Consider the following 22,288-nt stretch of genomic DNA (forward strand, 5'->3'; position numbering starts at 1 on the left):
TTGTAGGTGTTTTTTTCAGATTTATAATAAAAAGCTCAGTGAATTAATTTATTGATTAATTTTTATGCATATATTGAAAAGCATGGTGAAATTGACTTTCATCAATAATAAAATTTTTATATAAATTGAAATAAGTGAACTTATAAGTATCTTGTTATAACATTCTTATTGATTTCAATGTATAAAATGCCATCTCTTTAGAAATTATTAGTACTATGAATATGTATATTTAATTAATTTACAATATTAATAGTAGCCCTGATTACCCCTTGATTAAGAATCCCTGTTTTATTCTTTTATTTTTGTGATAAGCTCTGGATGATTAATTAAAATAGTTAATTACGACTTACATCATCATCATTAAATCTGCGTTTACAAAGTTTTCTGTATTGCAAATTAAAAAAAAAATGTGGGAGGTATTTTCCATGTTGGTGGCATAGAGGAGACTACACTTCACGTTCACTTTGTGTCTTTACTATTAAGATATAAAGTATTGTAAGTATGATTTCAAATTAAGATTTTAGAGAATCAACTCAAGGATTTTAGGAAACAAGAGTAAATTATTCCTGAACATGGCATGTTGAGTGGCTTAAACCAGGGGTCAGCAGACTGTACAGAGCTAGACAGTAAATATTTTAGACTTTGCGAGGTCCCTGGTCACTAGTCAGCTCTGCCTTTATAGTAGGAAAGCAGACATAGACAGTATTTAAATAAATTGGAATGGCTGTGTTCTAATAAAACTTTATTTAGAAAAACATTGTGGTAGACTAAATTTGGCCTGGGGGCTGTGGTTTGCCAACTGTTGCCTTAAAGAATCTAAATTTTGGACAGTACAATTTTAAAAGTGTTTTATCAACATGGGCTGAGTATATAAATTGCATAAACTAGGAATGTGTTTGGATAAAAGTAATAGTACCTGAGCAACAGTAGTTTACATATATAGGGATATGTAATTCTCAGCAGTGCTGTCAGAGACTAAGCTCTTTCTGACTTTGTAATGTCCTTCCTTAGGGTGTTGGGTTTGTCCTCATTCTAGTCACCTAATGTCTGTAGAATTCCTGCTGCAGCTCCATATTTTTTTAAGGCTACAAGACTGAGGAGAGAAGGGCAATGGTATGTATGCCTGTTCTCTTTATATTATTGATCAAAAAGCTGTCCAGGAACCTTTCTACCAACTTGTTCCTCCAGCAGATTCTCTTAGGTCTTTTTAGGCCTGAAAAATGTGATATCCAGAGCAATAGTGAAAACATTTAGATAAAATTTTTTTCTATTCTTGTTGGCTTTCTAGAGAAAAATATTTAAAATTAAAAGAAGGAACAAATTTACTAAGACAGTTTCATCTTGAACTCATTATCTTTTAAAAGAGAAAACAATTCTGTTTCCTTTTTTCATTGAATAATACCTCATTCTCTTTTAAACCTTGATGACTGGAAACTTATGTTCAGACCCAAGTAATTGAAAGCAAATAATTAGTTTCAATAGGTAAGAAAGATTGAAATTATGTTTTATAAGCCTTGTATTATTATCTTTGTAATCAAACGTACCTCAGAAATGTGTGGTAGGTATTCCAGTTCCATTTTCTGTCTGGAGAAGCTAAATTGGAGGTTACATGACTTTACAGGAATTTTATATATTCACGTGTGATGTATTTCTAAATGATGTCTTATTACCAGTCGGCATGTGTGAGCCTGCGGCTGTTGGCAGCTGAAGGGTATTGTCTCAGGAAGACTCATTTGAGCAATTAGCATATTTTATACTTGTGAAAATGAGGTGTTTTCTCATCTTCATTAAACCACTATTGATATCGTATGTCAGATGGTCAGTAAAAGGAACGTTTGTTTTTTTTGCAAGACAGCTTATAGTAGTTAGGTTCAGGACTGTTTATCTGAAACATGTTTTTTTGTTGTATTTACATGTGTGTTTGAGAGAGAGAGAGAAATGTTGCCTGTGACTTTTAAAACTTTAGTTTCTCCAGATGAGCGAAGTCTTTTCCTTTGAGGAAATGGGAAAGGTTACCTAAGTATTTCCTTGCTGAGATATATTAATGAAAATAAAATTTAACTCATCTTGCAGGTACTGCAAACATTTCAGTTTTTGTTCTAAAGGTTTTTTTATGGGGTATATTGATTTTCTATGGTTGTAACAGCATGTGGAGCTGTCAAGTTTATTCTTTTCGAGAAAAATTTAATTTGACTAAAGATCTCTATTCTTGTCAAACAGGTCTCATTTATCCGATTAAAGTAGGTTTGTACGGATTCACGTCCTAAGAAACAGAGAATTCTCCTTACCAAATTTTTTGTGATTTTTTTCCCCTGTATAATTCTAATTTTAGTTTATTCTCCACAGAGTTGGATATGTAAAAATTTTGTTTTTATAAAGCAACTGAAGTCGTAAAGTTGGTAATTTATCACAATCTTTCACCCACTTTACCAGTATTTGGTAAACTACAGCCTGTAAGCCAGATCCAGCCTGTGCTTCTTTCTGTAAATAAAATTTCAGTGGTACTTGGACATGTCTTTCTGTGGCTACAGTGACAGACGTCAGTAGTCGCCACAGAGACTATATGGCCCACAAAGCTGAAAATATTTACTATGTGAGCCTTTATTGAAAAAGTTTACTGACCCCTGCATTATTGATATAATCTTCTATGGCAGTCTTAGAAACTTGGCATTTTTAACATAAACATTTTCTTCCTCTTGATTTTCTGTTCTGTTCTGCTAGTGATGCTTTATGAATTACTGATCATTGTGACCTTCTGAGGACAATAAAATGTTAATGGTAGGGAGTCAATGATTGAGAGCTAAATCTTTATTAGACCCCTATTTTCTATCTTGTGGCAGTATGATGTGTTTAATTTGTATATAATTTTAAAGTGTGATAAATTTAAACTTTTTTTGTAGGGTTTTTTTTGTTTGTTTGTTTTAAACACAAGGTACACAAAATATGTCATTAATGTCTTTGACAATCATCTAATCTAAGGGCTTCTGTACATAGCCCATGGACCAAATGATGCATTCTAACCCTCTAGAATGGTTAAGTATAGGTCCCTGACTTCCTACAATACCTCTGCCTTTACCAGTTGGGATGTGAGTTTCCATGTTTTTAAAAGTACCCTAGCTATTTCTGCTATCCTGCCTGCTCTTAAAATCCCCAAGTCAAATCATCTCATTTTATGTATACAGTCACCTCGGATCATTGAAATGGCACAGGTGAGGCTAGAAGCCCAGATCTGTTCAGAACTCTTTTCACTTTTCTAAGCTTCCTTTATCACCACTGTAGGTAGGTGACCACTCCCAGTGGTAAGTCTTTTTTTTTTTTTTTTTTTTTGCTTTATAACAAATTTAATCAGTTATACATATACATATGTTCCCATATCCCCTCCCTTTTGCGTCTCCCTCCCACCCTCCCTACCCCACCCCTCCAGGCGGTCACAAAGCACCGAGCTGATCTCCCTGTGCTATGCGGCTGCTTCCCACTAGCTATCTACCTTACGTTTGGTACTGTATATATGTCCAAGCCACTCTCTCACTTTGTCCCAGCTTACCCTTCCCCCTCCCCATATCCTCAAGTCCATTCTCTAGTAGGTCTGTGTCTTTATTCCTGTCTTACCCCTATGTTCTTCATGACATTTTTTTTTCTTAAATTCCATATATATGTGTCGGCATGGTAAGTCATTTTAAGGGATCCCAAGACAGGTAAGTTTCTGAAAGGCTTTTGGAAGAGTTTTGTTGGACAAAAAGGATTGAAATTCTTTTTAATATTCTTTTCAGATTGGCCTAATCACTGTCCTTGGAATTTACCTTTGCATGCCAGCCTTTTAGCCTGCCATTTTCCCTTCATCTTCCTATGTCCCCCCACCCCCCATTTAGCAGACCCTCTTTCTTATTATTGGTATAGCTGAAGCTCCCACTCTGCCCTATTCATATGTTATCTCAGCAGTTTCTGATCACTCCAGCCAAAATATCTCTTTTCCCTCTGACATTTATCAAGACCTTTCTTGTGACCCTTAACCAACCGTATATTGTCAGATATTGCCATCTTAAAATGCTGATAAGACAGGTCATTTTAAATGTCTCATTATACGTTGTTTAAAGGCAAAAATCACTTCTCCTTTGTATCTCCCACAGTATCAAGAACAGTGCTTCAGAGGTGGCCAACACTCACGAAAATATAGGATTGTTTCTCTAGAATTACTGTAGGATTATTTGAAAATTCTGATTTATTCCTTGTTTATGAGCTACTAGGGCCTAGAAACACGAGAAAATGAAAGTGTTACATGGGAAACTGTCTGGTGAAGTGTCCAAAGGCTTATTAGCTTTTAGAATTTGTAGATAAACTCTGAATATCAACTTTTTCAGATTTGGCAATAAGTGCCATTGATTTTAGAAGGAAGAAAATGTCCATAAGCACAGTAATACCACTGTTATTTATCGTAGAATGGTTATATTTTACAGGAATTCTTAATTTTTTTTTTTTTTTGGCTGGCCTGTGGGATCTTAGTTCCCCGACCAGGGATTGAATGCGTGCACCTTGCAGTGGAAGCGTGGAGTCCTAACCACTGGACCACCAGGGAATTCCCAATTTTTAATTCTTTGTGTATGCAAAATATCCTTAATGTAGTGACACTTTTGGATAAAGTTGATGAAATTACTACGATTTGGAATCACTTTAATGGAGTGTCCTTATGGCTACCCTTAGTACCTATGAAATAAACCCCTGAAAAACTCATAGTGCCACCATGCTGCCTGTTCCTACAAACTACACATGGCAGTGAACATATTTTACAGCTTTCCTATTGACATACTAGCTTTCCATCTGAGCTCTTACGAATGTTTTCACTTCCTCTTATTTTAACATTTCTTCAAAGACTGCTTTTGTTTTTATGCTGTGTTGTATTTATGACCCTGAATGCACAGAACTTTTCAGCAACTGGGGAATCCTCCCAAACTCTATGCTTTCGACATGAATAGTCCAGTTTCGTTTGGTGTATATTATTGACAGAAGTGCTTCATCCTCTTCATTACTTGCTGTGCAGCAGATCGTCATTATATCATTTCACGACTCTTCAGGGAGTGTATAAATACATGTGCACAAATGAAAAAAAGTCTTATTATGGTGATCATCTTGTGTTGTTACTGATGGAGTTCCCTGTTACAGATAAGGATTTTGAAACTTGAAAATTCGTTTTCAATTTTTAGCTAAGATTTTTTTTTTTTTGGTATTTATGTATTTCCTTAACCGCCATCTTTTTTTCTTCCCTTTTAAAAGACAGGGTTGGACAGTTAGATCTGGTATTCTTGCTGTAAAGCTGAAAGCTTTTTAAACTTTTTTTGGGGGGGTGGGTCACGAGCATACCAGCTCTGAGGGACATCTGAGACATTTTGAATATGTAGACAGAGCTTTTACAGAAAGGAATTGCTGTTCTCTTACATCAACCATGCAGACTTAGAAACAGACTTTAAAGGAAAACAGAGACATGTGTGTTCTCACTGTGTATCATTGTTACGGCCCCCTCACATAGCTGTGAGGATTTGTCAGCAGTTTGTTTTGACTCACTATACCAAGGTGGGGGTGGTTTTGTGTGTTTTTGTAAGTTAACTAGTGTGGGATGTCAGTAATCTCAACTTTACCATTTTGATTGGCCATGATCCATCCATTTCTCAGGCCATATTTTAATGCTGAAACCTGCCCGGAAATCTTTGCCAAATAATTTTCCTCTTCCTATAACTCTGGAGGTCAAAACCCGGTCCTTAAGATTATATCCTCTGTTTTGTTTCGTGTTGCCTCTGTGATGTCTTCACGGTATCTCCCCAAACTAATTTGGGAACCTCCCTCCTTGAGTTGTTCTTTTCCATTTATCTTAATAGTTCTTCTTACATAATACAATTTAATGTTATTTATTTTGGCAAGATTGGGGACGCTCCCAAATCCACATTTCATTTCCAGGGTGGTGGTTTTAGACACAGATAACCACAGTAGATCTTTTTGATCGGGGATGAGGAAGTCTTTGGTAGCATCTGAATGGGTCTTCTGATTTCAGAAACCATTGACAGAGGGAAGGTGGCCTAGGCAGATCTGTCTTGACCCTTTTACTGTTTCCTTAGAGAAATGGCACTCCAGGAAGTTGTGCAACATGGTGGTCCTAGTACATCTTTGGCAGGACTTTATGGTTGGAAGGAAAAGTTTTGTAGATGAGACACAAAAGGCAAACAATATTTTCCTCTAGTCACCCAAAGTACCCATTACATTTAAAGATCAGTGTGGATGTCTTTTGTCCCTGACAACTTTCCGTTATGTAACTGCTCTTTATTTACTTCCTCTGCTATACGTGTGGCATCGTTCCCACAGCAAGTTAATGTCTTCTTAGTATGCATTTATTGTAAATTGTCATTTATGTGGGAGTAAAATAACTAGAATTCTTTCGTATTTTCAGTACTTGACATTTAAGAAAGAGACAGATGGCAAGTAAACAAGGTGAGAACGGGACTTTATTTACTGTGTTACAATCTCAGACTACTGTAAAGAATTTTAATTATATGTTATTTTAGGAAGTTTCCAATTCACTACAGGTCATTGAAGCTTTGACAGAAGCAGGATCTACTGCATGTAGTTGAGACTTCATGGGGAACTAGTAGGTTATATTTTTAAGAGTGTGAAAAGTTTTCTGGGTCCCAGTGTGCCTTAGAATAAAACTATTTTTCTATGTAATTTTAAATAATATTATTTAAAATTCCTAGTTGGAGTTCAGAATTAAGTTGGTTTAAACATTTTAAAATTCCTACTGATACCTTATCTCTCCTTTTTTAGTAAGCTCATGTTCATTTTTCTTCATGATGATGATTATTATTTTTTAAAACAGGGTTGTTTTATTTATTTATTTATGTGGACCATTTTTAAAGTCTTTATTGAATTTGTTACAATATTGCTTCTGTTTTAAGTTTTGGTGTTTTGGCCCTGAGGCATGTGGGATCTTAGCTCCCTGACCAGGGATCAAACCCACACCTCCTGCATTGGAAGGCGAAGTCTTAACCACTGGACCACCAGGGAGGTCCCCATGGTGATTATTTTTAATTTCCCATAGCTCTACTGGAGATTTTCTTCACTGTGAGATAGTAGTTGTTACAGATAATTCAAAATTCAGTTCTTCAGTTTTCACAAAGAATTTCTGTGAAATATGACTTGAGTTTTTTTTTTAGATTGAAGCTAGTTTTTATTTTTATTTTTTTTATTTTTTTTTTGTGGTACGCGGGCCTCTCACTGCCGTGGCATCTCCCATTGCGGAGCGCAGGCTCAGTGGCCATGGCTCACGGGCCCAGCCGCTCCACGGCACGCGGGACCCCCCCCAGACCGGGGCACGAACCTGTGTCCCCCGCACCGGCAGGTGGACTCCCAACCACTGCACCACCAGGGAAGCCCCTGAAGCTAGTTTTTAGAGCTATTCATGGTATAGGAAAATAAATTCATATATGATGCCTTTTTAGGTTATTCTTTGTAGAATTACCTATTTCTTTTCATCTGTATGAATAATATGAAGATCTTGGATAAACATTTGCTTCTCACCATTAAAATAAAAATAAAGAGCTGGTGCTGATAGTTCATAGAGGTTAACAAGTGATATGCAGAAGGCAGACTGTCCTTCAGTTGCAAAATGTTACAAAGTGTACAACTCACCAGCTCTGGGGATAGCATGTATTCACAGTTTGGTGAGTAAGAAAAGCTTCCAATGAAAGGTCCAGTAGATGACTTCCCCTCAAGAGGACAGCATTTCTGAAGAATGTAGAGCCTCTCTTGATATGGTAGTAGTAGTAAAGTTAAAATTGAAAATTGACTTTCTTTAATTGGTATACACTTAGAGAAAACATAAGAATTTTGAAAAAGACTGCATACATTATATGTTTCGTTTTGTTTTTTAACATGATTGAGTCCTTTTTGTTTCCTTCTCATTTTGGGTTTGTAATTAATTTATATAGAGAATTTTGTGCTAAAGTTTGTTGTAAATACAGCATGATATCAATATTATGTAGCACCCCCCTCCCATTTAGTTATATTAACCTCCTGGTTTCTCTTCAATTGCTAGGAATATATTTATGCTTCCTTCAGCTCTTTTGTCGATTTAAGTAGCACTTAACATTGCTTATCTGAATAGTACCACCTACTGTGTACGACTATGTAGGAAATAGTGTCTTGGATTCTGAGTGAAAGCCTTGGAAAATTACCATCAGAAAGTCTGCTGTACCATTGCATATTAAGGAGTTTGAAGAACTATTTCTCCAGATGAAGTCAATACAGTAAAAGAAGTGCGGAGTCCTGACATTCTAGGCTTGATGTTCCCTATGTAGTCTGTTCTTTTATTATTAGAGGTTAACCCAGTCCTTAACGTTTTGTTTTCAAATTTTTGAGCTCATTTTAATGTACAATGAGGGTGTTTTGGTTGATATAGTTTATGATGAAGTAGAGTTAAAGATCTCTTTTGTGGTAAAAAAGAGAAAAAATCAGTAGTAAACCAGAAAGACTATTTTAATGGATAATTTGAGGAAGCCAGTTTATTCTGGACCTGGTAATCTTAAGATCTAGAAAAATAGTAACTTTTCAGTTTTTTTTTTAATTAAAGGTTTCACTTAATTATCAAGTTCTGATTCTTTTGGAATACTGGTCTTTAGTGATTGTTTAACTATTTCAGAGGAAACTTATATAAAGCATAGAATTTTCATTTTAAAATTTATGTTGCTCCAAGATTTAAAGAGAAAACTTATCTCTGAGTTGTTCATTACTGATGTCAGTAGATTTAAAAGAGAAGCATATCAGATTTTTGAAATTTTGATGAGTAATAAAATTATTTGAATTGTAAGGAAAATGCTTAAGAATGTGTCTTACTTTTTTTTAAAATCAGAATTAAACTCAAACATATATACTTACAATACCGAAAACAGATCTTAACAGCATTTCTTATTTAGAAAACGATATTGGTTAAAAGCAGAAAGAAAATATCCTACTAAGTGTTTGAAAGCCAAATGAGTTGTAAAAGGAGTAAAAATCACTAATTTTTATCTTGCATTAAAGTTTCCAATTTTGTCTTTAGTTTTAACTGGTCATGGAAGTTATAAGCCTATTTGTCCCAGAGAAAGGTGTTTGGTCTTTCACTATTCTTCTTGAAGCAAGAGTCTGGAACGTTCTCCAGAACCATCATGCTGAGTGAGTTGTCATTTTTATTAGCTGGCCTCAAAATCTATTCTCATTATACAAGAGTATCTGGTGGAAATGAATGGAAACTGATGGCTATAACCTTGAGTAATAACACTATGCAAAGCACTATTTACTCATATGAGTGGTTTATCTTTTATATTTCTTCATCCTTTGCTTTTCTAGCCCCATCTCAAATCAGTCTCCCTCAGGTCTTTTTGCTCTAGCCATTTACCATTTTTCAGTGTTTCAGGCCTGTAGAAGCTCCACATCCACAGCTTCATCTGCCTGAAATGTTTTCCACTATCTGTCTAACTCTTGCTCATCCTTTAGATTGTAACTTAAATGTCAGTTCCTCAGAGAGGCCTTCCTTGACCGATCACTCTAAATTGTTCTGTACATTATTTTCTGTCGTGGTCCTCTATTCTCTTCTTTCCAGATCCTATCATAAACCATGTATAATGTTCTTTCTTTTCTTCACTGCTCTCTCCCCGGTGCCTACTCCGGTTCCTACACATAGTAGGTACTCAATACCTGTGTATTAAAGGAATGAGGGGTGAATATACACTAATCTCAACCTATATGCTATTTAAGCAGCATCATGAAATTGTAGGCATCATTAAACCTCTACCCAGACAGGAGCTGTCACTGATATATTTTTTTTTTTAATACATTTATTTATTTATTTATTTATGGCTGTGTTGGGTCTTCGTTGCTGCGTGTGGGCTTTCTCTAGTTGCGGTGAGCTTGGGCTACTCTTTGTTGCTGTGCGCGGGCTTCTCATTGTCATGGCTTCTCTTGTTGTAGAGCATGGGCTCTAGGCGCGCAGGCTTCAGTAGTTGTGGCACGTGGGCTCAGTATTTGTGGCTTGCAGGCTCTAGAGCGCAGGCTCAGTAGTTGTGGCGCACGGGCTTAGTTGCTCCGTGGCATGTGACTTCTTCCCAGGCCAGGGCTCGAACCCATATCCCTTGCATTGGCAGGAAGATTCTTAGCCACTGCGCCACCAGGGAAGCTCCTGACATTGGTTTTTATTGTTGTTATTCTATCTAGTTTTATTTTCTTTCTGGTAATGGAAGGAGAAATTTAATAGTTATTAAGCTGGAGAAATTGAATTAAATTGGGCTTGTTAATCTTGTTATGGTCCAGAGATACTTCTTTTAATCAGTTGAGGATTATATTTTCATGTGACATTCTAGAAATGATGAAAAGGGCCTTGGAGCCACATGCATCACTCTTTTTGCCTGTTGATCCATAATTAGAACCAGGGTCCAGAATCTGTTTTAACATAGAACCAAATAGCACAAAAACCTCAGATTTACAAGTGAAACCACTTTCCACATATTTAATTATTTATTGTACTTTACTGCTTAAAATTAGCATATTTAAAAGTTTTGCTGAGAAGCATGAAACTGGAACCTGATGCATCCATGTTATGTTTCTTCTTAATGCAAATTAAATAAAATTTCAAAATCTCTGTGACAAAAGCACTATGGGGTAATTTCTTGGTTATAACTCTGAAGTTAATGAACATAATATTATGAATATATACAGGGGTCTTTGGCACACACCTCTCTTCATGAAACAGGTGGATAGTATTCAAGTGTTACTTTATATCTTTTTGAAAGAATTGCCATCTTTTAAGAAAATAATTATATCATGCCAGATTATTTTTTAAATAATTTTTTATTTTACTGGTTCCTTGTTTCCAGGTATATCAACCTGAAACACTTTGACTAGCTTTTTGGTTTCCTCCTACTTTTCTGAACCATATTCTGTACCTCTAACCATTACTCAGTATCTCATACAGTATTCCCTCTTTATAGCTTTGTTTATTTGGTACTCTTAATTTGAAACAGTTTAAAAAGAAAATCATGTTACTCTCTTGCTTACTTTTTTTTTTTTTTTTTTTTGCCGTACGCGGGCCTCTCACTGCTGTGGTCTCTCCCGTTGCGGAGCACAGGCTCCGGACACGCAGGCTCAGCGGCCATGGCTCACGGGCCCAGCCGCTCCGCGGCATGTGGGATTTTCCCGGACCGGGGCACGAACCCGTGTCCTCTGCATCAGCAGGCGGACTCTCAACCACTGCGCCATCAGGGAAGCTCTCTCTTGCTTACTCTTGAATAACATTTAAACTTCAGGCTTACTGTCTGATTTCAATTCCTGGATTGTGCCAAGATCTTCCTACCTTGTTGCCTCTTCAGGTTGCTTCCACTTCCTGAAGAGCTCTTCCCCTGAGTCTTCACATTTTTAGAGGAGGGGCAAAGATCCAAGTGTAAGTATCACCTCCTTAGATGGGTCTTATTTGCCCACCCAATCTAAAATAGGTTTTCCCACCCAATTAGTATTTTGAATGTTTGCTGATGGTTTCTTTCTTTTCCCAAGTGTGTTACCTATCTTTCAAGGTATAATTGAAGTTCTTAATCCTGAAGCATTTTCTGAATAATTGAGTGCTAGAATTTGAGTTTTTTGAAAAAGCTTTTACTATTTGTCAGAACATGGTAGTTGGTAATGTAGAAGCAGAGTTCTATCTTGGTTCTTCAATGTACTGTATCTAGTTGAGGGACATTTAGGGTCCTCCAGACTCACAGGAGGGCACCTGAGCTGACTTGGGGGTCAGGGAAGACTTGGGTGGAGAGTTATGTAGGAGTAGCAGTTAGATACAGGCAGGGCGAGAGTGTCATGGAAGACATTTTAAAGGAGTGGGAGGTCACACCTAGCTGAGAGTGTGAGAAAGCATATTGTGTTGGGGTTCCCAGGTATTATGTATCTCAGCAGGGTGGGAATCTGGTGATTTTGGTTACCTTTTTATACTTTTCTTTTTCTCTTCTGATTTTTCAACCACGAGCATGGTTATGTTTCTGATGAGGGGTAGAGGGGAGAGTATACATCAATAAGAAAAGAAAGAATGGAAATTAATAGTGTACCATACAATTTCATATTTAAATGACTAAGTTTTGCATTTTGGGTATTCACTGTTATTTGTTCATTTTGAAGTTTGGTGTTACTGATTAGTACGTTTGGTGCTTCACTTGTTTCAGCTTTGTACTAGATCACATGCCATATGCACACTGGGCACTCAATGAACACCTAAAAGAATCGACCCAGATTTTGAGAACAGAGTTTGACTTTTAAGTTTGGTGAGTTTTCTTCATTGTGCCCTGATTGAATGTCCAGTAGACGTTGCACTTCCCATTAGGCTCCTCCTGAGATAAGTGTTTGATTATATGCAGGTGTGTGTCTTACTTTGCTACCCTAAAATGGTTTTGTCTCTGAAATGATATAATCGGATATTTTACTGTCTTATAACTTCAACTTTAAAATATAATCTTAGACTGCAGGGTTGTTTGCTTGTTTGTTTTGAAACAAACTTTGAGAGACAGAGATGGTTCCTTAAAAGAAAAAAAATGTAGTTCTTATCTGTGTCCTCTCTCTCTCATCAAGATCTGATTGATCTTTCTTGTTATTATGTGATGCTTCATATGATTGACCCTGTATCAAGGTTACCATCACATTCCCTCTCAGAAGAAAAACATTCAGATCCTTGTATTGCTGATTCAGGGGAGGTATTACATACAGAGGAAAAGCCTTTGATAGGAAATGTTGCTTCCTCTAGGAAATGAAGTACAAGGATCTAAACATCTGTCGTATAGACAAGGGCCAACCTTATTAGGCAATTTTGGACACGTATTCAATGGCTTTATTTATTTATTTTAAATAAATAAATAAATTTATTTATTTATTTATGGCTGTGGTGGGTGTTTTTGCTGCGCGTGGGCTTTTTCTAGTTGTGGCGAGCGGGGGCTACTCTTCATTGTGCTGCACGGGCTTCTCACTGTGGTGGCTTCTCTTGTTGCGGAGCACGGGCTCTAGGTGCGTGGGCTTCAGTAGCTGTGGCACGCGGGCTCAGTAGTTGTGGCTCATGGGCTCTAGAGCGCAGGCTCAGTAGCTGTGGCGCACGGGCTTAGTTGCTCTGCAGCATGTGGGATCTTCCTGGACCAGGGCTCGAACCCATGTCCCCTGCATTGGCAGGTGGATTCTTAACCACTGCACCACCAGGGAAGCCCTCAATGGCTTTATTAGAAGGCTCTTCCCGTCATGATTTTTGACGAATTATACAGTGATCATACCACAGACAGTCTTTTTTTTTTTTTACAGTTTAAAAAAAATCTTTTATTAAAAAAAAAAAAACTCTACCCAACTTCTAGGCAATCACCATTTGCATTTTCAGAAATACACATACACTTGAAAACCAATAGTTTGTATAAAAATAAACTCTGAATGTGTGATTAAAAAGGGTGACCCCCAGTCTTCTCAGCTGCATGAATGCATGATAAAAAGGGGACGAGTCCATCCAGTGGAGACGGGTCTACCCCAGGGTGGAGGGGGCCTTGGCTTTGGAGGAGAGAGCCTGCTTGAAGCGCCTCTTCAGGTCCTGCATGTTGGGAGAACGTGGCCGGGGGATGATGGAGGCTCTTCTCCTCTCCCCACCGAGGCTGTGCAGCTTGCTCACTTCTTTGCAGAGATGCTGAAACACATCACAGACATCTTCGTAGTTTTCACTGGTGGAAATTTCCAGGAACAGGCTGCCCAGCTCGTTGGCCAGTTGGATGCCGTCACGGGTGTGCACCTGTCGGGCGTGCAGAAGGTCCCCCTTGTTGCCCACGATGATGACGGGGGCTTTAGAGTCGGGGTGGACCTTCCGGATGTGCTGGTACAGGGGGCGGATAGACAGGTAGCTGTCATAGTCCGTGATGGAATAGACCAGCAGGAAGCCCTCTGCCCACTGCACGCACTTGGACAGGGAGTCGACTGCCGGGCTGAGGCTGTCTTGGACCTGGATGCCCCCGGGAGTGTCCTGGATCTGCAGGGAGAGCTGGTCTCCCTCCACGCACACGAGCCGCGAGTACAACTTGCCTGTGTTCGGCTCATAATCGCCAATGAATCTCTTGGTCAGGAAGCGCACAATCATTGCGCTCTTGCCCACGCGGCCGGCGCCCAGCACGGCCAGTTTGATGTCCTTGGGCAGGAGGTAGTCGGAGGAGGACTCGGGGATGGGCACGAGCAGAAAGTGTCCAGACATGGTGGGCGGCCGCATGGAGCGCGCGGTCGAGCGTGAGGACACCGGTGCGTGGGGACCTCGGCCGCCCCACAGACAGTCTTAAAAGTTGTTTTGATGTTGACAACAATGCATTATGGTGGAGGCGTAGAAAGTACAGATTATAACTGTAAATTGTTGCTCTCTTACTTGTTTCTTAACATCTAAAGCAGTAGAATTCCTGAGTAAGTGTTCCAGTGAAAATGGCGGCAAGTCAACTACATTTGATTGTTAGGGTTCTTGGGTTTACAGGTGTGCTAACTACATAATTACATATGAAACGAGATATCCCTTTAAGTCAAAACTGTCAGTATTTGAAGATAGCATTTCAAGTACTGTTATTAGGGCTGCATTGATTTAAATTTTCAGCAGTAATAAATAATTTGCCCTTCTTGTAATGGCTTTCAACAGCAGGAATTTCTCCTACAGGGGGATGATCAATAAATGTGAAGAAATATTTCCAGAATCATAATAATGTATCTTAAAAATTTTTATGTACTATGCTAGACTAAGTGACAGGAAATTTTAAACGAAAGTAAATGCTAACTAACTTTGAAAGGATTTTCTTTTTAGAATTTAGTTTCACCCTAAAGATAGTTTGGGAGAATTGTGAAGTGACACAGGGTTAGGAATTACTACTGATATTGAGTCTTATTCCCATAGAAATGGAGAAGAAAGAGATAGAGAATTTTGATTTTAGAAGGAGATCTTCCATATCATGAAGACAGCTTCAGTTTTGTGTGTAGGAGTTGATCTTCTGCCTTCACTATGAGAAAACAATCGTATAGACAAACAGTATTCATTATATCTGTTTCACCTGAGTATTTGATGCTAAAGTTTGTCATAAGGTCCAAAACCAGATTGAAAAAGTTACCTCTATTTCCTGAAGTAGACATATTTCATGAGCTTTATAAAAATGATATTTTAAAACATTATTTTATCATTACATTAGGGGATATTACAGTGTCTCTTTAGCAGTTACTATATAGGGGGATAGGAGAAAAAAACTGATTGTTACTTAAATTGTTCTTTGTTTGCAGGAAGACTATAACTTAAAAAGAATTGCAGCACGTTGTTCATGTTAAATTTTCTGGTCTAGAAATTTGGCATAGAAGTTCCCTAGAAGCTTCTGTTCCATTGTGGTTGAAATGTTTTCTCACCTTTTTGAACTACCTCATTACTGCTGATGTAGGTGAGATCTTGAAATGTGCCTGGAGAAAGTGGTGTAAAACTTCCTTTGACCTTTTCTGGACTCAGGGCTAAGATACCTTAGACCTGCTGCTTATTTTTAAAGATCCACGTAGGTTGTGTTCAGATGAGAAAGTTTATTTAAGAAACTTCAATTTATGTTTTATGTATAATCATCTTTTGCTTCTAAATTTATCACGGAAAGAAAGGTAGAGGGTATTTCGCCCCGGGGTCAAGAGTAATGTTATTTAAGCTTATTGATGCATATTTGTGTGTTTTCTATTCTATGCTAAAAAGAGCTTGAAACTAAAATGGGAAAATATCCATTTTGGTGGTAGTTTTAAAAGATGTTTAGTATTTCATACAATCCTACCTTTAATGTAGTTTGGCTTCTCTCTTAATATGTTTTTTCCTTTAAGGAAAAGTGTTCTAATTTGGCTTAATTCACTCAGTGAAACTTCAATTAATATCTAGTGAAAATTATTTTGTAGTTTCCATTGTCATCTCTATTTAAGACTGTTAAGTGTTCTGAAAATTCATTTTGCTCCTTTCTTTCATTGTATGTTCCCCCATTTTTATCCACCCATAGTAAAGAGTATTTCCTGGGCTCGCGTGGACCTGATGCGGCCTTGTGAGTAAGTTCTGACTTATTGGATGTGAATAGAAGTGAGGCTTCTAGATCATGTCCTTAAAGGGAGGCCACATGCCCTCCTCTCCCCCCTTTTCCTGCTCCCTGCTGACTACAGTGGTTTTGAGTCATCTTGGGCCACGGGGAGGAGAGCTATGGCATAGGAATGGCCAAACCCCAAGAAAAAAGGAGCCTCAGTCATTCACCACCTCGTAGACTAGAGCTGCTATACTTTTAGGTGAGAGGGAGAGGAACATCAGTGGAAGCTGCTACTATTCTGTATCTCTTTCACACCCAGCCAAAACTGTATGCTAAAAGTCACCTCCGTGCTGAAAGTGTTCACTGTTTCTGCCGCATTACTTTGAGATTTAAGTTCCACATTTGTTTAATAGTAATAAGTGAAGTCATGGCCATTTGAAATAAAGCTTTATTAACTGTGCTTTGCTTAGTTAAAAGCAAGCGCTGGATTCATGCTAATAAGACTCTTTAATATTATATTGTTGTGATTTATATTATACACTTACTCTATTGTATGTTAAACGAATTTATGACCATCCCTGTGTTGGGTTTTATGACGCATGGAGGGTTAAACAGGATATTGTCTATCGATGGTCCAGATTTCCTGTGTTTCTGTCTTTGTGTCTGCTTTACTATACCTTCCTTCCTTTATCTGTGTCCCCAAGTCTTTCTCTTCCCCTTCTCCATTTGGCCGGTGTCCGGGGAGGCTCTGGTGCGGCTCTGCCTGGCCAAGTTCACTAGGGCTCTAGGATCTTAATAGAGACCAGGTGCCTGGCCCTATTTCTGAACACACACACACTGGTGAAATTCAGTTACTTGCTTGGGGGGTTTGCAGGCTTATACTATAATGGATGGAAAAGTGCCCTGTGCTTTACAACCTTTTAGACTAAATAATACCACTTACAAGAAATTGTGAATGTTATAGGAACCACCTTCTGTGTGGGAGATGAGTAGTAGGAAAAAAAAGTTTCAAAATGATGAGTGAGAAATTTTCAGAAAGCATTGTTTGGTTTGTCATGTTCAGTCCAAAAGGCAACTTACATCCTCTTACTGGGGACGTGATATAGCTTCACTGAATGATCTGGTTCAGTCTCAAGCAATTTAGTTATGTTTCATTATGTTAAAATACTCTGTCCTTGCAGAATCATCGAAAATTACGTGTGAAGCTCTAGGTGGGGAAAGCTGAAAGGAGGGCAGTGTTATATGACAAGAACGACCCACGTGCTTCTGCCAATGTTCTTTCCAGTCTCTAAATTTATGGCCGTGCCAGATTCCATCGCATTCTGTATGCGTATCTATAACTGCACGCAAATACCAGGCATCTTGCATTTTAAAGAAAACCAGGGAATGGCCACATGTAATCTTACCTGCCTATGATTCATTCACATTTTGGAATTCATTTTATATATGAATGGAAAAGAAGGAACATTTCCTTCCATATCAGTCTGTAAAAACCTTCACGCACTATAGTCTATATCCTGATCCTTGGAGCAATATTGAAAACCTCTTGTTTCTCTGGAGCCACTTACGGACCATTGCTCTTTTTACTTGCAAACAGTTTTCCTGTCAAGGCTTCCACAGTCTTCCAACTCCCATTGAAGGCACAGCCTTGGAGACGTCAATATCCGTCTTCATAGCGTACTCCACACTGTTTAAACGGAACTTCGCCCCACAATCTTGTTTGCACTTCAGATGTTACCTTCATTCTAGGCAGCTGTAATTCTCACCTGGTTGACTTCATTCTCAGGAGCTCTTATCATTATTCCACTCAGCCATGTGTACCCCTGGCCAAGTCATGCTACCCTCAGGAATCCTTAATCCCAAAATCTCATTCTGCAAGCACACCCCGAGTCCTTCTACCTTTCTTATTTCCTTGTACCCATGAAATCTGCTCTTAAATTTCATTGGTGTTCTCCGTTATTCCTATGGCTTTCTCTGGTCTCTCGATTGTCTTCAGGCTTCATTCATTTCCGTACCCATTTTGGATTCCACTAATCATTAGCCAGACAGATATGAGTTCAAACTCTAGCTCTCCAAGTGACTAACTGTGTAACTTACATAATTTACCTAACTTATCTGTGTCTCAATATTCTTACTTGTAAGAAGGATATTATAATATCCATCTTGTGGAGTGGTTGAAAGTATAGTGTATAGAAAAATGTTGGTTAATTGCCTAATATAGTTCAAGGCCATTAGTTGTTATCAATGTGGGCTGCTTTTATCTTTAATATTATTTGAGGGAATGATAAAAGCTGATGAAAAGGTGAATGAAGTTGGGGACAAAATAATGGAGAGTTAAGGAATATAGATTTGATTTTACAAACGCTGTGGAGAACTATTGTAGGTTCTTCAGCAGTGAAGTGGCACCATTTAAAATTCATGTGAAAGGTTACTCCAGAACAGTTTGTGTGATTGTGATAAAGACTAGAGAACAGAGTAGGAAATTTGTTGGATTGTGTACTGGAGCTGTGATGTTTCCAGGTTAGTGTATCTTGTTTCATACTTTACCTTTTTAAAATTTAGATCATGTTTTATACTGTATTGTTACATTTTGTACCACATGGCTTTATTACTTCTTTATGAATGACTTAGCAGAGAACATTTTACATATGTAGTAAATGTGAGTTTATTTCTGTAGTCAAGGAGATAATGGATTTCTTTTGAAGTATGTACTATCTTGTTGCCCTAATTGAGTTGTACAATGAACTTGAGCCTCCATAAATAAAACTGGGGACAGGTCATGCTGGAGCCATTTAAAAGCCCAAAGTGCTTGGCTTTAAATTTCCAAAGCATTTAGATTTGTTGTTTAGGTGCTAAATCAAAGCAGCCTCCTCAGGAATTTCAGTCTTATTAAATTGATATTGTCTAATTTTTATGAATTTATATGTTACCAAAATACTCTCAATGGTGCCATTCAGATTTGAAATGAAATATGAGTGGAAAGATTGGGGTTCACTTGATGATGTGGTACATTGTTTATTATACTGGAGAGTGAATGCTTATCATCAGCCTAGGATTAGTGACATCATACCTTCTTATACTGTTGTCTTCACACATTTTCATCAGGAACAGTCAGTGAGAAACAGATAAGAATTTTAACTAATGGCAAGTACTTCGTACCTTTAAAACACTTTACTAAGGAGTTGTTTTTAATTTGAAAACTGAGTTGATACATGGCAGTAAAATCTGCTGTTGTTAATTTACCTTACTCTCAAACTTTTATGAATTCATTTATTTACTCATTGGTTCCTTCAATGTCATTTGTTGAGCACCTTCTCTGTCCTGGCCCTGTTTTAGTTACACAGGATAATTATGAATTGTTGAGCCTGATTCCTCTTCCATATGATTTAGACAGTAGACAGAAAATACCTGGAAAACTAAACAGTATCTGCATTTTGCTTTGAATGTTTTTTTCTTCTCCTCTTCCTTCTTCCCTTTGCCCTCTTCCTCTCCTTCTCCTTTCCATCTCAGTTCCTCCCTTCTTCCCCATCTCAGGGTTCAAGGAGATGAGGAAATGGGAACTTGGAGTGGAAGATTGATTTAAGTAAACTATTTTCCCGCCAGGAGTTTGAATCTCGGCATCGTGTCTGATAAGCCATTATCTGCAAAACTGAAAGGAAGAGATGACCATGACTAGACTGGTCCCTTCATCCAGCTCTTGTCTGGTGAGGGCTCTCAGGGCACCAGTTATTCCAGGCACGAGGATTCACTGGTGAACAAACCGACTGTGGCTCCCATCCTCGTGGAGTAGACATTCTAGTGGGGGAGGCAGACCACGAAATCAACACACAGAACATGCTAGAATCTCAGGGGTACGTTCTGTGAAGAAGAGTAATCTCTAGGATAAGGGGCTAGATGGTTATACTCTAGGATTGTGGGCATGGCTCTGTCATTTCCTAACATTTTCCCAAGTGTGGGGATAGGTCCTCTTCTTGTGAGTCTGAGAGGGAGAAGGTAGAAGAGTGAAGTCTCCCTCTCAGGGGTGGTGTGTAGTGCAAGGACGTTGGAGGCTGCCCCTGCTTTCAGTGCCCTTGCTATGCCATCAGGGTCACTGTATCAGGCTGAGCTGTCGGCTTCTCCATTTCCACCACCTGGACGTCCACAGTGGTATAAAAATCCTCTTTTAAGTTGTTATTACCTTAAGCCAGTTGTGAGTAAGAATGGGCTAGGTGATGGGCACCAGGGAAGGGTACAAAGAAGAAAGGGGCCCAGAGAGTGGAGGGTGGAATTCACTAAAGACAGCCTGAGTCTACTTCACGGTTGCCCTGAGCCAAGGCTGTGTTTGTGCTATTAAACCCTCTTAAGGTGACAGAAATATGTGGCAGTTGGTTTAGTTTCTATTTATTTATTTATTGAAGAATAGTTGATTTACAATATTGTGCCAGTCCCTGCTGTACCGCATGGTTCAGGTTCTAGATACATGTTTGTTAACTACAGTAGCTTGGACAGCAGAACACCAGCCTGTTGTCCATTGTACGTGCATAAGCAGGGAGGTGTTTTGACATTTGAATTCAAGGCTGTGGTTACAGCCTCCACAAATTGTACCCTTTGCAAGGCCCCTTACACATAAACTTGCCTTTTAAAGAGAGAAGATTGGAGCTACTTCACATTCATCCCTGGAGAGTGAGCAGGACTGTAGAGGGAGTTCCAGTGGATTTGACAACCCGCAAATCTGGAGTTTGGGGAACACAGGAAGAAAACACCTGTAGGCTTAAGTTTTCAGATTCCCAATTAATTGCATACTCCTCTGAAGACTGGTGATGGGGAGGAGAGTTATGAAAGAGGGGGAGTTTCAGGGAACCTCTGAGTTCAAAAGGTAAAGTAGGGACAGAGACCATACGGGGAGAAATGGCGAGAAAGAAGCTTACTTGGTTCTTTTTAAAGAAGAAAGTGAAGCCTGGTGGGGAGATGGAGAGCCAGCTATTTAGAATTAGTAGTAGGGCCAGAGTTGGGGTGGGGGAGGCACTGAAGAAGGTGAATAATGGAGAAATGATGAGCGTGGAAGTTCAAGGGCACCCTGCAGGGTGCTTTTTACCCTGAGCTGGGGAGAAGTTCTGGACTCAGAGTTCAGGAGACCTTGGCAAGTTATGGAGCTCAGCACAGGAGGAGATTAGTTGCAACTTGAAACAAAGAGGGTAATTGTGACCAAGACAGAAAAGCATCCTCCTTTCAAAGGTCAAGATCACTGAGGTTCATGGCTCACTCCATGTTGGGCAGTGAAAGAGTAACCCAGTAGGAAAGGCAGTAATAACCTGTTTATCAAAGTGTGCAGGCAGCTGAATGGGCGGGGGAGGATTTGGAACAGACTGATTGATTTGGAAGTAGGATACAAGCTAATCACGTAACATGAAACCTTCCATGTGTTTCTTACTCTGATTACTTTGAACTCAAGGTTTTCTTGTAAGGTAAAAGTAGTTTGTGGATCTGAAAATGTCTGTATTGAACTCCTGTGGCCCGGAAGGGGGCCTGGGGTAGCAAGAGAAATGCAAACCCTAGTGGTTCTGTCGGGAGGGGAAACCGTGCTTCTCGCCCTTTCCCTTTGTGGTGTGAATGGAAGGTCTCCAAGAGAAGCAGAGATGCGATCAGGCCAGGGAGCCTTCTGTTCTGTGTGGTTTTATTTGTCAGAGACACTGATCATAGCCAGAAACAGCTGTTTCAGTGAAGTTCAAACTTGCCATCTATTTTTGGTAGGAGCAGGAAGAATGTCAGAGGCGATGTTTGAATTTTAGGGCCTTTTATAAGGGCCTAAGATAAAGCTGTTTAGACCTTCCATCCTCTATCATTTCACTTATCAAATTCAAGCACAGCCTTTTAATTTCAACACACTTAGCTTCTGGAGATGAATAGGGCATTGAACGGGTTCTATAAACAAGTACATTTCTGAGCCATAAACAGGAACACAAGCAGCACAAATAGAGCATGTCAGCAAGACAGGGGATGTGATGAGAGGGACAAGGCAGGAGAGCTTTCCTTGCTCCAATCTGGGGAAGCAGCTCTGTTGTCTTTGATTTAAGGAGCAGTGAAGTTATAAATCAGAAAATGCTGATGTACCTAACCACCATTAGTCAGGTCTCCAGACAGTGCTACGGGGGTGATGATATATGAATAATATTATAGGTTGATTAAACACATGTTGCTTTTTAAAGAAACCACAAGATGGAGAGGCAAAACAAAATGGA

At 38.8% G+C, this 22,288-nt stretch overlaps 2 protein-coding genes across 7 annotated transcripts in view; one reads left to right on the forward strand and one right to left on the reverse strand.

The window, feature by feature from the left end:
• Positions 1-22,288, forward strand: part of CBLB (Cbl proto-oncogene B) — a gene marked incomplete at its 3' end in the record, with an annotated part of 203,883 nt that overhangs the window by 22,073 nt on the left and 159,522 nt on the right. The window lies entirely within an intron of this gene.
• LOC307053913 (ras-like protein family member 11A) lies at positions 13,547-14,320 on the reverse strand (the record flags this gene model as incomplete). Its single annotated transcript, XM_079705379.1, has 1 exon — positions 13,547-14,320. The coding sequence occupies exon 1, from the start codon at positions 14,273-14,275 to the stop codon at positions 13,547-13,549; it is 729 nt and encodes a 242-aa protein (XP_079561505.1). The 5' UTR covers positions 14,276-14,320.

This window comes from Hyperoodon ampullatus (assembly GCF_949752795.1).
Source record: "Hyperoodon ampullatus genome assembly, chromosome: 5".
In the NCBI taxonomy this organism is placed as follows: domain Eukaryota; kingdom Metazoa; phylum Chordata; class Mammalia; order Artiodactyla; family Ziphiidae; genus Hyperoodon; species Hyperoodon ampullatus.